Source organism: Pipistrellus kuhlii, unplaced genomic scaffold, assembly GCF_014108245.1.
Source record: "Pipistrellus kuhlii isolate mPipKuh1 unplaced genomic scaffold, mPipKuh1.p scaffold_m20_p_4, whole genome shotgun sequence".
NCBI lineage: Eukaryota > Metazoa > Chordata > Mammalia > Chiroptera > Vespertilionidae > Pipistrellus > Pipistrellus kuhlii.
The window spans coordinates 46,897,290-46,912,271 of NW_023425540.1; the positions used below are offsets into that span (position 1 = coordinate 46,897,290).

General features: G+C 39.1%; 1 protein-coding gene across 3 annotated transcripts in view; it reads right to left on the reverse strand.

The window, feature by feature from the left end:
- Positions 1-3,535: 3,535 nt before the first annotated feature.
- FAM172A (family with sequence similarity 172 member A) overlaps positions 3,536-14,982 on the reverse strand; it is a 338,830-nt gene continuing 327,383 nt past the window's right edge. For all 3 annotated transcript variants that reach the window (XM_036408793.2, XM_036408791.2, XM_036408787.2), the window contains one exon: positions 3,536-5,554. In XM_036408793.2, the coding sequence (XP_036264686.1) occupies positions 5,412-5,554 (143 nt within the window). In that variant the 3' untranslated portion in view covers positions 3,536-5,411. The remainder of the gene's footprint in view (positions 5,555-14,982) is intronic.

A 14,982-nucleotide genomic window follows, 5' to 3' on the forward strand; every position in this document is an offset into this window, starting at 1 on the left:
GTCTGAATATGTATATGTATGTGGCATATATACATATTTTTCTAATAGGTCTTTAAAGTAACCCTGAGTTATTTCAAAGAAAGAAATGAACTTTATATTCAATTGTAGTTAATTCAGACTTCATTTGGCTAACCATATTTTGACCAATAATTTTGAAGGACAGTACTTAGAATTTAAAAGTTTAGTGTTCCCAAAATGCTGCTCTTCTTAAGTCACTTTGAAGTAATGCTAGAGAGTCTAAGATCCAGATCTACATGTTAATCTCTAGTTTTGCCTTCAAACAGAATTCAGTTACAAAGAACTTGGAAAGATTTTGAATCTATTCAGGAGAGGAAAACTCTTTAATTTTCTGAGGAGTAAAAACTCCCCAAGAAACTTCATATAGCTTCTTAGATTTTGCTTAGCATACGTGATAAAACATTGATTGTTGCAGTTTGGTGACCCATGAAATTTGGGGGTTAGTTTTCTCTTCAGACCAGAGCATATAATTATGCAAATAAAGAGCTGTCACTGATCTAGTGAAATACTCACAAACACATGCACTCTGAAATTGGACAGAAAAGTGAAAATGGTTGGTGATGTGATGGTGCCATGATTTGTTTTCCTGCCAAGTTTCTATCCAAGTTCATTATTCAAATTGTAAACTTTAAAAGAGACATATCATTCTTAGGGTGCTGGTTGTCTTTTCATTTCAGATTCTTTGTATTGGTACTGCAGTTTGGCTGCAAAGTACAGTTTAACATTATTTTACCTATGACAGTGTCTCATATTACCAGATGTAATAGCCAAGAAAGAAAGATGCAAGGGCTTCCCTTGATTTTCCCCCCTGGAAACATGTTTCCTGTCTGTTTTAAATAGAACTCAACTCCAACAATACAAAAAATATAGTGAAAGGTTTTTGACAAATCTCAAGGCAAAGGGATGGGAAAAGTTTCCTAGAAGGCCTCATGAATTAAGTCAAATTTCCATTTTCAGGATTTTTTTCTATTCGAGGGGGAAATTCTGGTCACTACATGATATCCACTTAATGGTCAATCTTTGAGGATGATTTTCTCCTACCTAGCAATTAAAGCCCACTATATAATATTTGGTGTCTTTAACCTTTATGGCTCATTTACAATTACTACTCCTCTAAAACCTTTGTGCTAAGAATTAACAAGAGGAGTTCTTCAATCTAACCATGCTCTTTGGCATTGAGGTCTCCCAATTCCAAAGTTACCATCGTATAGGCTGTTGCATAATTTCAGATGTCATGGAGAGTCCCACTGATGAAATCTGAGAAGGCTCATGTCAGACCACTGACTGCTAAAGACATCACTACATGAAAGATCAGTGATGTGAAACTTTAAAAACATCGATCCAAATGAATCAATTAAATCAACATTCATCCCTCCTAAGTGTGAGGTTTAAAACTATCATTGTTGCTTTTCTTTTTTATAACCCTACATAGATTTCGAGATAAGTGCTGGAATGCTTTGATGGTTACTTCTATTCTTGAATCTCCCTTAATCGACTTTGTGCTATTTCCCTCTTTTCAACATCTTCCACTTGGTGTACATTCTTTACTTTTAGTACAGTGCATGACAGTTGCAATGCTTTAAATCTAAAACCGTCTAACAAAGCTGACACTTTAGGTAGGGTAGCTTTAAGCTCTGTGAAGTGTTGATTAAAAACCCTTTCCCAGACTCAAACTGATCTTTTTGGAGATTAATAGAATATTAGATAAAAGGAAGACGAACAATTCAAGAGACTCCCACTCGGTCACTCCATACAAGGAAGGAAGGTAAGTATTCAATTTTTGAAAGGGAGTACCTCCTGGAGTCTTTTATTTTATATTATTACAGCCCCTGATAAGTAATCATAAAATAACCACCACCATTATCCCTCCCTTTTCTGGCCACCCATATTTCAAAGATGAGAATATCTCACATTTAAAGACTTTTTTTTTTTTCTCTACAGCGGCATAGGGAAAGTTTTGGAGAAAATTTTAGACTTTCTGTAAAATAGTATTTCTTAATGAATCAGGATTACAGACACCAGAATGAACCTGCCAATTTACAGTTACAGACAATGATTATGCTGAGGAGGCACACATGTTTGGATTGAAACTCAGATAATCCAAGAAACATGAAAAAAAAAAAAACCCTACTAATTTATTAGCACTGATAATACAGTTAACATATTTTGTCACCCAACTTTCTCAAAGGAGTTATAGGTTTTGAAAAAGGAAAAGCTGTAAAATAAATATAAATAAGGTATTTTCAGGGATTTATATTGGGATTTGGAAACAATTTAATCTCGCCAGACTCCTTTTGGAAAACATAGTTGTTTACTGTATACTGAGGTGTATTTTATAAAATGATAGTTTAACAAATGGGTTCAAATTTCCTTGTAGCTAAGGAGATATTTTAGATACTGAAAAACAAATGTATTAAAAAATGGTAGCTTTGTGAAAGGTCCAAGCCAAATAGTGACTCAACCAGAGTTAGGAAATTACATTGCAGCAACAATAATAGTAATACTAAGCAGCTATAAGGATTAAAATATTGATGAATGGTATCCCATCATGCAAGTTTCTGCTTTTATTAACATCTGTACATGAATAAATGAACTTTTGAACAAGAATAACACCACTGCTTATTGGGAAAATTGTTTTTATTTTAAAATGGCAAACAAACAGAAATATATAATATATAGGAAACTCCTGTGCTTTACTTTCGGTATACACAATAATGTAATCCAGGTTGAAGCACAAGGTGGAAACTTGATAAAAGAACAATTATTACAAGTAGACTCCCCCTGCCCCCTTCAAATATCATAAAAACTTTTAATGGCTGCCTGGTTAGGTACCTTTAGAAAGCTCCAAAGCATTGCAATATCTAGCTTTTTAAGTTTTAACAGGATGATTTTGAATCTCAGATTTATCAACAACTCTGCTCCCCATTCCACTTGCTCTAAGAACCGAGTATATAATTAAAAAGAAAATCCACATTTTAACTTAAACCTCTCCAAAACAAACCCTGTCTAAAGAAACCAAACTGGGGAGATCAGAACAGAAATATTAACACTTGTCACCTCCAAGCAGAAGAACTGCTACCAACTGATCATCTTTACTCCAGGAAAATGGAGGTGAAGGTATTGTTACATTTACACCAACAGACCCACAGTCAACAGGTTAAAAAAGCCTACATCGCAAAGAACCTTCTCAGTTCTCAGTTGGAGGTCTGGGATAGTTTGCTTAGCTCTCTTCTGGTGGCCACAGCTCAGATTCACAGGTAGAAACTACATTTACACAGCTTAAGATTGCAAACAGCTCTATGGATAGTTAAATAAGGCCTAACAACCCAGTAGTTTTAAACTATTAAAGGCAATTTAACAGTGATTTACTCTAGTTAAAAGTAACGGTTTTAAGAAGAGAGGTGAGAAAATCTAAGAAACAGGAATGATTTGTTTTATAAGCTGAGCATATTTACTTTGCTCTAATTCAGCTGCAGAAGCATCACAAATTTAGCATTGCATAAGTGCTGATTTAAAAAAAAAAGACAACAGAATTAGTTTCCCATGAATATTTTCATGTTTTGAAAACACAATTTATAACACTTTGAAAAATAGATTCAATCTACATCAATTCTCAAATCCTCTCAATGGGAATTACCACTCTTTCATACAGTTCACCATTACTTCTGACCTAGAAAAGACTGCAGACCAAAGGGCTTGCCATTGTTGGGGTTACACATTTTAAGTTATCCAGAAGCTGGATAATATGATGTTTTGATTTTTCCTATTTGTTTCTGCTAAACTAACATGCAAAATATATGCATATATGATCACTGAAAAATATCACTTTAATTTGCCATTCTTAAAACTATAGGAACTAATAATTATACTTGTATACCAAAAAAAGATGTTATCAATTTTAAAATGTTGCTGAAATCAGTTCATAATATAAAATAATTTTATTCATGAGGTGGTTATTTTAAATTGTTTTTTTTTTCTGAGGAGGCGGACAATTGTAAGTATTTGGGTACATTTTATCATGTCCTCATGTAAGGCAGTCATATTGTTGCATATACTTCACAAACAAATGAAGATTAAATTCAGATCTTCATCTATTAGAAACAGTTCCTCACTGGGTAATTAAATTCTTCATGTAATTAAAATGATAGTGTTAAGATTTAATATTTGAATGTAAAAGTCAGCAAAATATTATTTTACCTCTTATATTTCACAGTGTTGGCCAGATCTTAGCTGGATTAAAATAGTTAATAGTTGAAACTGTAGGGCAAAACCCTTCAGAGGAAGTGGACTGCTAAAAGTTGTATCACTGGGTTGAGAGGAGAAACTCTTTCACATCAGGTCTTTCCCTTTCTCTTGGAGCAGAAAACTAAGAGTCATTTTAGCCCACTTAGCCTTCCAGAAGGAAAGGCTCAAGAATGCACAGGTACATTTTCCTGACTACGGTAAAAATTCTGTCCCTAAAAGGGTCTAACTCCATGAAAGATCAGAATAGATCATACTAGTTAGGATTAACAACAAAAACAAACTTTATCCGCATTAAGATTTAAAAAAAGCAAAACTTAAGTATGCTATCTAAATTACAATGCCACTCAATATATATACATTTTTAAAAAGTAAAGTCAATTCTAATGACAAAGTTGGAAATCCCATTGAAAAGGGGGCCTTCACAGATACACTTAAAAGACTTGTTCCTCCTTATGTTTTGGTTTAAATGATCTCTTGTGAAATTAGAGACTTGTGTAAAAAAAGTCATATTCAACTGGCAAAGATTTTCAGCGGTAATGTGCATTCAGAATTTCATAGATTTTTTTTTTAATGCAAAGTGTTTCTTCTGGTCTGGAAATGAAAATAGATCGTTAGGGAGAGGACAATTTGCGCTCCCCCAAACTACATACAGTACATCATGGCATTCATGCTCTGAATTTAAATTTGGCTTTTCTGGGTGTGAGGGGGGGGGAGGGGAGGCATAAGACGCCCTCAGTGAAAAACCTACTGAAAAGGGAAGTTTGAAGTGTAGAATAAAAGTTTGCTTTTGCTAGGAGAGAGGAAAAAAAAAATAATAAACGTGATTAAGGGGGGCTGGCCGGGGCGGGGAGGGAGCGGCGGCTGCGCAGCAGCGGGTGGGAGGACCGCGCAGACGCCGGCGCCCGCGGCCGCGGCCGGGCCGGCAATTAGCGGCGCGGGGCGGGCGCTGTCAGCCGCAATCTGCGCGCGGACGGCGGCGCGGAGCCCGGCGCGGCCCGCAGGAAGCGCGGCCGGTGAACCCATATTGCTTTGACAGTTGCACTCATCTAGAAATAATGCAAAACGCTATTTAGATGCATATATCGCGACCCCGTGCTCTGGGAAGAAAACCATCTAATGAGGGGCCGGGAGTCCGCCCGCCGCCGCGCTCACAGCTCCTCGTGCTTGATGCGGTGCGAGCGCCGCGCCAGCGCCGGCTTCTGGGAGCTGCTCCTGGCCTCCGAGGCTTCGGCGAAGAATTTGAAAATGGACGGGAGGCTCTTCCAGGAAGTGAGCTCGTGACGGTCCGTGCCTACAAAAAACACACAGACTCGGTTACGAGGGGCCTCGCTCTGAGCCGAGGCGCGGGCTGCGCGTCCTCCGCCCGGAGCCCAGCCCGAACCCCCGTCCCCCCTCCCCAGGCCCAGCCCCGCGGCGCGGCCCCTCCAGCCCGCACCTTTACCTGCGGGTCCGCTCGGCCCGGGCTCGGAGGGGGGCTGGCGTCTGCAGAGTCCGTTCCTCCCCGGGCGGCGCCCGAGGCGGCGATCCCAGACCTCCTGCGCCTCCGGCCTCGGCCCCGCAGTGCCCCCGGCGCGGGGCGCGGCCCGGACTCCCCCGCGGGCCGCCCGAGGCGCGGCCAGGCGCCCCGGGGCTCGGTCCCGCGGGGCCCATGGAGGCGCCCGCGGCGGGAGGGCCACTCCCTCTCCGGCCTCCAAACACCCTCTTCGCCGGGCTCCGCGCGCGGGGATTGGTTTCCCCTGGGCGTGAACTCCGGCTTCGGCACCCACCCCAGGGCACCCAGGTTTCCCTGCTTTCCAGGAGAAAAAATCAAATCGGATTTTTCCTGCCTCTCCGGCAAAGCGTGCTGTCAGGCTTGCCTCAGCGAGGTCACTAGACCAAATTGTGTGGGATGCTTCATGCAGGACCAGATGCAAAAGACCCTTTGCCTAGAAGTGTCCTAGAAGGCTACTTTTTTTTTTTTTTAAAGGGGGCAGTTTTTGAAAAGCTATGAAAAATAATGTTTCAAGGCAATAACTAGTAAGAGAGTATCTAGATCTCCTATTTTTTTCAGGAGAAATCCAACTTACAAAACACACGCTTGTCAACTTATGGGGTTATTTTATTTTATTCCAGCTTCTCTCTGTGGCTTCAATTTAATAGTAACGTACAATAGTCTTCAAGTCAAATCTACCTATAGTTTAACAAGCAAACAATAACAGATGTAGACATAACAGGTGAGGTCATTAATCTGTTTTTGACTCCTTGTGATAGTTCCTATCATTTCACCAGTAGATTCACAACTGAACAATTTTTAAATAAAAAAAATAATATTAATAGTAAGACTCTCCCATAGAAATAATGAATGAGTAGCTTTAAGACAGCTGAAATCTCTTCCTAGATCACTCAATTATGCAGAGAGATACTGCCTGGAAGTCTCCAGATTCAGGGCCTCTGTCTGATACTTTAACATTGTTAATGATAATTCTTTAGTCTGTAATAGTAGGTCATTGCTATGGTTACTCTACAATGGTGCAACACTTTGCTTTCCCCTTCAGCTATTTGCTGAGACCTGGTAACCACATTTGTTGCCTAGCAACAGTTTTGTGACAGTATCACAATCTCAGAGTTACAACAATAAGGATGCTATGGCTTCGGTTGACCAGAGAGCAGAAAGCTACAATCTGTGCATGTGACTTAGCTGTGGGAGCTGGCCCTAGGAGAGAACCCCTCTCTCTATAGGTTCCCTCACAAGGATGCTCTCTGTCCTCTTCTTTGCAGATCCACCTTATAAGCCAGCATTTGAAACGAGGATCCAGTATTGAAGCCATATCCTTGAGAAATATCTCCCAATACTACTGTATTCAGACAAAAAAAAAAAGTCATTTTTCTATGTGCTTACTCATGTTAGGCATATCCTGGCAAATCCTAAAGTGACTGACTGGATTTTGACAAGTCTTAACATAATTCTTGGGGAAAGAAAGTACAAGTATGCCTGTCTGCATCAATAGGTGTGTAAAATGTCAAGTTCTTTAAAGTATATGTAACATCCAGATATTTATAATTATAATTTTGAATTTGGAGGCATTTGTATTTTCTGAACCCAACTGAGCAGTTCTACACATGGTCAGAAATATCAACTTTAAATAATATTTTGTGGGTATATCTAGAAGGGGGCCTAGTTCCTGGGAAGGTTTATGAAATACCTATCCCTATTTCTATAGTGCTTGCATCTCTAGTTTCATTCAACAATAACTACTAATTGCACTTATAATGATGATAAAATATTTTAAAACCAATTGTATTTCTTCTTTTTGAAAGTCTATTCTCAGATGCATACTTCATGGCTATCCCCAAACACAGTAAGAAAAAAAAAAAAAAAGGTGTTAATTGTCTCTTTTCCTTCTCATTTCCCATGCTTCCAGGCTCATTTGGCATTTCCTCCATAGTGATCACACTTACACTTACTAGTGTTACCAAGACTAGGATCAATTTGTAAGCTATCTCAGGGAGCTCTTCTCATAATTCCTCCCACCCCCTGAAAACCAATTCAATATATGAATCTAGAGGGACCTGCGGAGTCAATGGTCTGAAGCAATTTTAACTCCTTTATTTATTTTTTTCTTTTCTAGTGACAATCTTTCTGAAGGATGAACAAATTTCCCTGGTGATAAAATCACTACAAAGGCTTTTTAGTTTTAGCTTATGATTACTCTCTGCTTGATTAGTCCTTGGCTGAAAAGACCAAAGTCCCTGAGATAACCAAGTATCTGCACTGGCTTTCGACATTGACTCTTGTAATTTAAGAGTATAAATAATGAGAATGTGTACTCTGTCAGAGGAAGGGAAATTGCGGAGAATAAAAGTAATAAGCAAGGTGGGTTAGAAACTGAATTACAGAGAATGGCGTGGGGGAGGGAGAATTCTCCCTAAATGAAGGAATATTTTATAGAAACAATGGCTTTCTTTTTGAAGTTTTTGAAAGTAGATTTTTAATAATTTAAAAACAGCATTTCTATGTTAGGTAAATGTGTGTCCATCTGGAACTGCATATACACATTTCAAGAACGTGTTTTAAGACCAGTTAAAAAATTAAGGACCAAAGTTCAATGAAAATATTTACAAATTTATATGGCAATGCTTAGAGAATGGAAACTTGCTTTTTTTTTTTTTATAGGAAATGTCATCATTTTCATTTTATTTTATTTTTTCATTTTTTTAATTAAGGTATTATATGTGTACATATCTTACCATTGCCCCCCCCCCCTCCCATACATGCCCTCCCTCCCCAGAGTTTTTCGTCCATTGGTTATGCTTAGCTGTGGGAGCTGGCCCTAGGAGAGAACATTCAGTTGACCTCTTATCTCCCCCATATCTCCCTACCTAGAATGGAAACTTCCAAGAGCAGCTTTCTAGTATTTAAAGCATACAACACTTAAGAGGAAATTATCCCATTAGGATTGCAACACTAAGCCATTAAATTATCTATTCATAAAAGGATAAAAAAGAGAAAAGTTTAGGGCAATAAAAAAAGCAGCCATTTATTAATAAGCTGCAACTATGTGTAAGTAACATGGAAAACTAGTCCATTTAGCATTAACCATGCTATTTAAAGGAGACAGACATAGTTTGATAGTCAGGGCCTGGTGTTTCCTCTACCACAGCTTTACCCTGATCAAAAGCTCCTCTTTTTAGGGATTGGGAATCGATCCACTTTTCCAACCACCATTTCCTTTTTTAAAAATATATTTTATTGATTTTTTACAGAGAGGAAGGGAGAGAGATAGTTAGAATCATTGATGAGAGAGAAACATCGATCAGCTGCCTCCTGCCCACCCCCTACTGGGGATGTGCCCGCAACCAAGGTACATGCCCTTGACAGGAATTGAACATGGGACCTTTCAGTCCACAGGCTGACACTCTATCCACTGAGCCAAACTGGTTTCGGCTCCTTTTCTTTTTAAAATATATTTTTATTGATTCCAGAGAAGAAGGAAAGGAATCACTGATGTTATAGAAACATCAATGATGAGAGAGAATAATTGACTTGCTGCTTCCTGCACTCCTCACACTAGGGTTCAAGTGAGTCTGTAGCCCGGTCATGTGCCCTGACTGGGAGTTAAACTGTGATCTCCTGGTTCATAGGACAATGCTCAACCACTGAGCCATGCCAGTTGGACCAAACACCACTTTCTTAATACAGAGATGTAGGGAATGTAGGGAACAAAGGGTTTTCTCATATTTAAATGCCTGCCGTGTTCTCATGGAATGGTTTTTTAACCCTTTGGATTGGGAGGCTTGATCTTTAGTCTCCCAATCCATAAAATCAAATCAGTATTACTAGAAAATGTACAGGACCTTAGTGCTTTATTATGAAAAAGTGCTTTGCTCAGTTTCAATCAGTGGTTTTCAATGGGCACAGTAGTGCCCTCTGGGGCATTTTGGAAATTTGCAGTGATGTTTCTGGTGGTCAAGATGATTGGAAGGAGCCATTAGCACTTATTGGGAGAAGGCCTGGAGTGGTGGACAACCTGCAGTTTGCAGGACAGTACAGCACTATGAATTGTTCTGCACCATACATGCATTTTAAATATTCCACCAGCTATATGTACATGTAGCTGAAAAACTTATTTATAATTAGATGGGCTCAGAATTTAGATCTGTTTAATAAACAATCTCAAAGTATTTTTGGCAGATTTTAACATACACAGAACTTCCCAGGAATCCAAATATCATGTACTGAAGGGATTTTGTATGTTATGTTGTTCAGAATATTACCAAGAGAGGTTTACCACATGAGAAAATATCATCACCCATGGCATCACTGTTCACTGCACCTGAGTTGCCAACAAACACACCTGCCTTAGTAGCTGTCAAATTCGTGGTGATGCTGTACACTGGCCCAAGTATCTGACTTCCATATTATGTCTTCTCATGTAGATTTTTCTGAGCACTTTAAATATTGATATGCACATTATTTTTTTTGTTTCCTTTCTTTTATTCTCTTTATATGTTAACTAGTATATTACAATAGTAGATGGGCTATGTTATTTCTAGATTTTATTTCAGAATAGTAAAAGCAATGCATAATGCTTCTAATAGAAGGTATTTAGATGATCAAGGGTCAGCTTAAATAAAAATGAATAGTTAATTCCTTTTTTAAAAATCACATTAGAGATTAATATTCCTTATAATCTGAACCCTAGTCTATCTCTTTTATGTTTATACAGACAAGAACATGTCTTTTATTTCTCTTAATGTTTCTTCTAAAAATACTGTTTGTCAATGATGTTATGTTGTTCAGTGTGAAATAATCAAAAGGTAGGAGAGAGGGGACCTTCCAATTAAAATATTACACTGAATATTTACCTTTATCACTTGTTTTAAAACACGAACTGCAGCAATTTTCAAAACCGTAAATATAGCACAAATGGTCGAAAGAATTAGGAACTTTAAGTATGAAGGATGAGACCATAAATCATATAAGAAAGATCAAATTGCTAAAATGTTTCATTTGTTTTCCCAAAAGACTATATATTTAAGAAAAAGTGTCTTATAATGGAACTGAGAAAGAGGGAGACTACATTTATGTAATAGCATTAGAGATTAAAGAAAAATGGGTGGAAATAGCGCTGAGAGTGGAATTCTCAAAGAACAAGCTAAGAGAGAAGAAAACATTGCTGTATCTTCTGTCTGGTCTATTCCCCTTACTTCCTGTGATGGCTTCAATCCATTTGTTTCTTACAAGTCTGCTTTGTCCACACTCCTCACTTGGTCTTAGTACTTATATTGGAATAAGTAGGTTATTTACTCTTCAATGAATCTTTTAATAAATTGAAGAATTCTCTGGGAAAGTAAATGATCGTTCTTTAAATGATATTATACACACAGATACACACACAAATAAGATTTGCTAGAGATGAGGCTTACTAGTACAATTGGGTTGATGGTCTAAAAGTACCGTATTTTTCGGACCATAAGACGCTCCGGACCATAAGACGCACCAGTTTTTAGAGAAGGGAAATGAAGAAAAAAAGATTCTGAAGCAAATAGTGTCCTAAAATATTTTATGTGCATTAAAACCCAACATCACAGTCATAAACACATGTAACCAGCCCTGTAAAGTAAACAGCAGCATTTAGAACCATTTTAGAGCCGGGCAAGCACACAGAGACCACACAGAGCCGGGCAAGTAAAAAAACTTTTTTTTTTAAAGTAAATGTGTAGGCTATATTTGGACCATAAGACGCAGGGACTTTTCCCCCCCACTTCTGGGGGGAAAAAAGTGCGTCGTATGGTCCGAAAAATACGGTAAGTCCTCGCCAAAGAGATAATATGGAAGAATTCCTTGGTCAGCCATTTATTATTCTAATAATTGCTAGTCACCTTATTTTTACATGGTCCTAGACCAAAAGGTCATGGAATAATTTCTATAGTCTATCCATAATTTACACTTGAGGGTATGGCTTAGAATAGGAAATACAACTGTTTATAAAGTCATCTGTGAACGTGAAGCATCTTTATTTCTTCATTTCAGGGTGGAAAAGCTAGCATGTGCCCTTACCCTCTCACTGACGTCCCTCTCCCCTATTCCCTCACATAGAATTAGTTTTTAAAGCAAAAGATAATGAATACATTTTATGTTTCCTATGATAAAAGGTGAGAGAGAAAAAAAACCCTAGAAAGATATGAAACATTAACAGGATAACTTGTCTATGATATTTTCAAAATGACAAGGCTTGATTTTAAAAATTGATCTTTAACAAGAAAAAGAAATATGGGCAATTAGGAAATAATGAAGACCCTGTCAATATAGCTATGTTGATAATAACAGGTAAGGGAATTCTTGAGAAAATCTAATATATAAAAATCAAGAGGTCTATAATATGCATTACTGGGTCCCAGCGGGATTAGCTAATGAATTTATGAGCACATCAGCAGTTATTTTTAGAAAGTTATAAAGAATTAGAGAAATACCAGAGCACTGAAAAATAATGTGCCTTCTAAAAAGATTTAAAATATAACTACTAAAATTCATCGTAAAATGAATCCTAAGCTTCTAAGGAGACCATCGTTAAAAAATCCAAACTTCCCAATATTTGAACGGTGAAGGGTGCTAAAGGAGGCTCTCCCAGTTAGAAGGCACTGGTGTGGACTCAGCCACACTGGGGGCAGGTGACAAATGGAGCGGGGTGAGGTGTTTACATGGCTCAGGAAACATGCTGTATTGTCTTGTTAAATTACTTGTGTAAGGTACAGGCAAGTCCCTTACCGCTGCTAACCACTGTTGCAAGCCCTTTCAAGCTGAGACTGTGTTGAGACCCTAAAAGAAAGTCATCAAGTTTGACCAGAGATAACAGGTAGGCCGAAACGAACATAAAATCAGTGGTAGAAACTTTTAGGTCATTTGCAGCTTCGGAGCAGTCTGTCCTTTCCTTCAGCTTCTTATCAATCTCTCTCACATTGAATCTGGCAGATCCCTCTAATAAACCATCTCCTAACTAATAAAAAATGGACACATTTTTATTGATTCAATGACCTATAAAACCCAGAAAGTTGGTGTACAAGTGCTTTTTTGGGTTTTAATTCTTGTCTCACACAGTACTCTTACTGTTGCCCCAAGCTTGGCCTCCATGGATATTGTTTCCCTTTGAAATTTGGGCTCTCTTTTCCCAGTTTCCCTTTGTCATTTTCAAAAGAAACTTTTACAAAGGATTGTAAGAGCACAGAGTACTAAATAAGGTAATACAAAGAACCAAACAATAGTTAATTCATAAGTACAGGTTTCCGATTATTCCCAAACAATCAGGAAAGAGCTGAATTGGGCCTCATTCTAGAATAAAACTGTCAGAAAGGACTGGCCCTAGCTGGGTTGGCTCAGTGGACAGAGAGTCGGCTCTTTGACTGAAGGGTCCTGGGTTCGATTCCTGTCAAGGGCATGTACCTTGGTTTCAGGCTCAATCTCCAGCCAGGGCGAGTGTGTGGGAGGCAACCAATGGATGTGTCTCTCTTACATCACTGTTTCCCTCTCTCTGTCTCTCCCTTGCCCTTTCACTCTCTAAAAATAAATGAAAAAACAAATCCAAACAAAACAAAAAACACTTCCGGTGAGGATTAACAACAACAAAAGAACTGTTGGTTCATCGGTAGGTAGATGTGGCTTATTGCTGCTAGAGTGTGAGTGTGCGTGTGTGCGTGTGTGTGTGTGTGTGTGTGTGTGTGTGTGTGAGAGAGAGAGAGAGAGAGAGAGAGAGAGAGAGAGAGAGAGAGAGAGAGAGAGAGCACGAGCACGTGAGGGAAAGAATAAATTACAAAACACTTCCCTTATTTCCAAGTAAAATAAAACCTTTACTAATTCAACCTAAATTTTTTGTTGTCCTCTCTCAATTGTGGATTCTACTCTTTATTTTGTGAGCAGATACTTTTTCCGGAGGTCCTGTGATTAGTTAATTTATACAATGCACACTTGCATTCACTGTATGCCAGGTAATATTTCTGGAGCTGAGATAAAGTGGTGAGCAAGCTATATTATGGGTCTGTTCTGTAGCACATGTTAGTAGGGATAGCAGGCGGAGAGTCAGAAGCACGGTGAAGAAAACACAATAGGGGGATGTGAATAGATGATGATGAGGAGGATGAAGAGGAGGAGGAGAAGGAGGATGAGGAGGAGGGACATGGAGGTAGTCCTCAAGTCCTCAATTTAGAGAAGACTTGTGACCTGAGACCTGAATGGCAAGAAGGCAGATGAGCATATGGGGCGAGTGCTGCAGGCAGAAATCTGGAAGAACAAAAGCAGGGGCTCTGAGGTAGAGCTTGTGACAGCGGAGAAATGGAAAAGTGAGAGTGACTGGAGCATGGCAGGTGGAGTGGAAAGTGCCATTAGATGATTCAGAGAGGTGAGCAGCCTCCAAGCCATGTGAGGGCTCACAGGCCATAGTGACAAGTTTCAGTTATATTCCAAGTGCAATGGTCTGTTTGCAGAGTTTCAAGCATTTTAAAAAGTTAGGATGATAGACTTAACCCTTCCTGACTGCATTTACAACTCCTCCTACCGCTACAATGTTCTCTGGGGCTCACTCTTCTACTACACACTTCAGAATATAAACCCACACACTGCTAGTTTACCGGAATGAATGAGTGATACAGTAATAGTGATATTCAGTAAGAGGTGAGAGTTTAATCTATAATAATCAAAGTGTACTATGCTAACTAGACTGGATGGCCTTCCGAACAAAAGCCGGGACTGCGAGGGAAGCCCAGGTTCCGGGTGCGAGAGGGAAGCAGGTGCCAGCAGCCTGGGAAGGAAGGCCTTCCGTGCATCAGGCCTCTAGAACAATAATATTTCAAAGTAGTGGGTAAAAAAAATGGAGTTGAAGTAGAAACAGCGTTCTCCTCAACAATTCTGCTCTTGTTATACGAGCTGATATGACTGGTTTCTCAGCCCTTAGGAGGACTGTAGTGGGAAGGTTATGGGACAGGGACTAAATGTAGCATTCCATTTCTGCATGCAGTCCAAGCTAACTGGTGGGCTTATTTTCCAGGAAGGCTTTTCCATTGAGGTTGTTTTTTGTTTTTTTTCCCCCTTCTGAATGGACACAACATTCTCTTTATTTGAGCTCAAAGCCTCTCATTCATCTTTGCTTCTTTTCCCTCCCTTGTTAGCTGCCTCCTGATCCAATCAGTTACCAAATCCTGATAAGCACACATCAGCAAAGTTTTTCAGTCTTCTTCCTTTTCACGCCC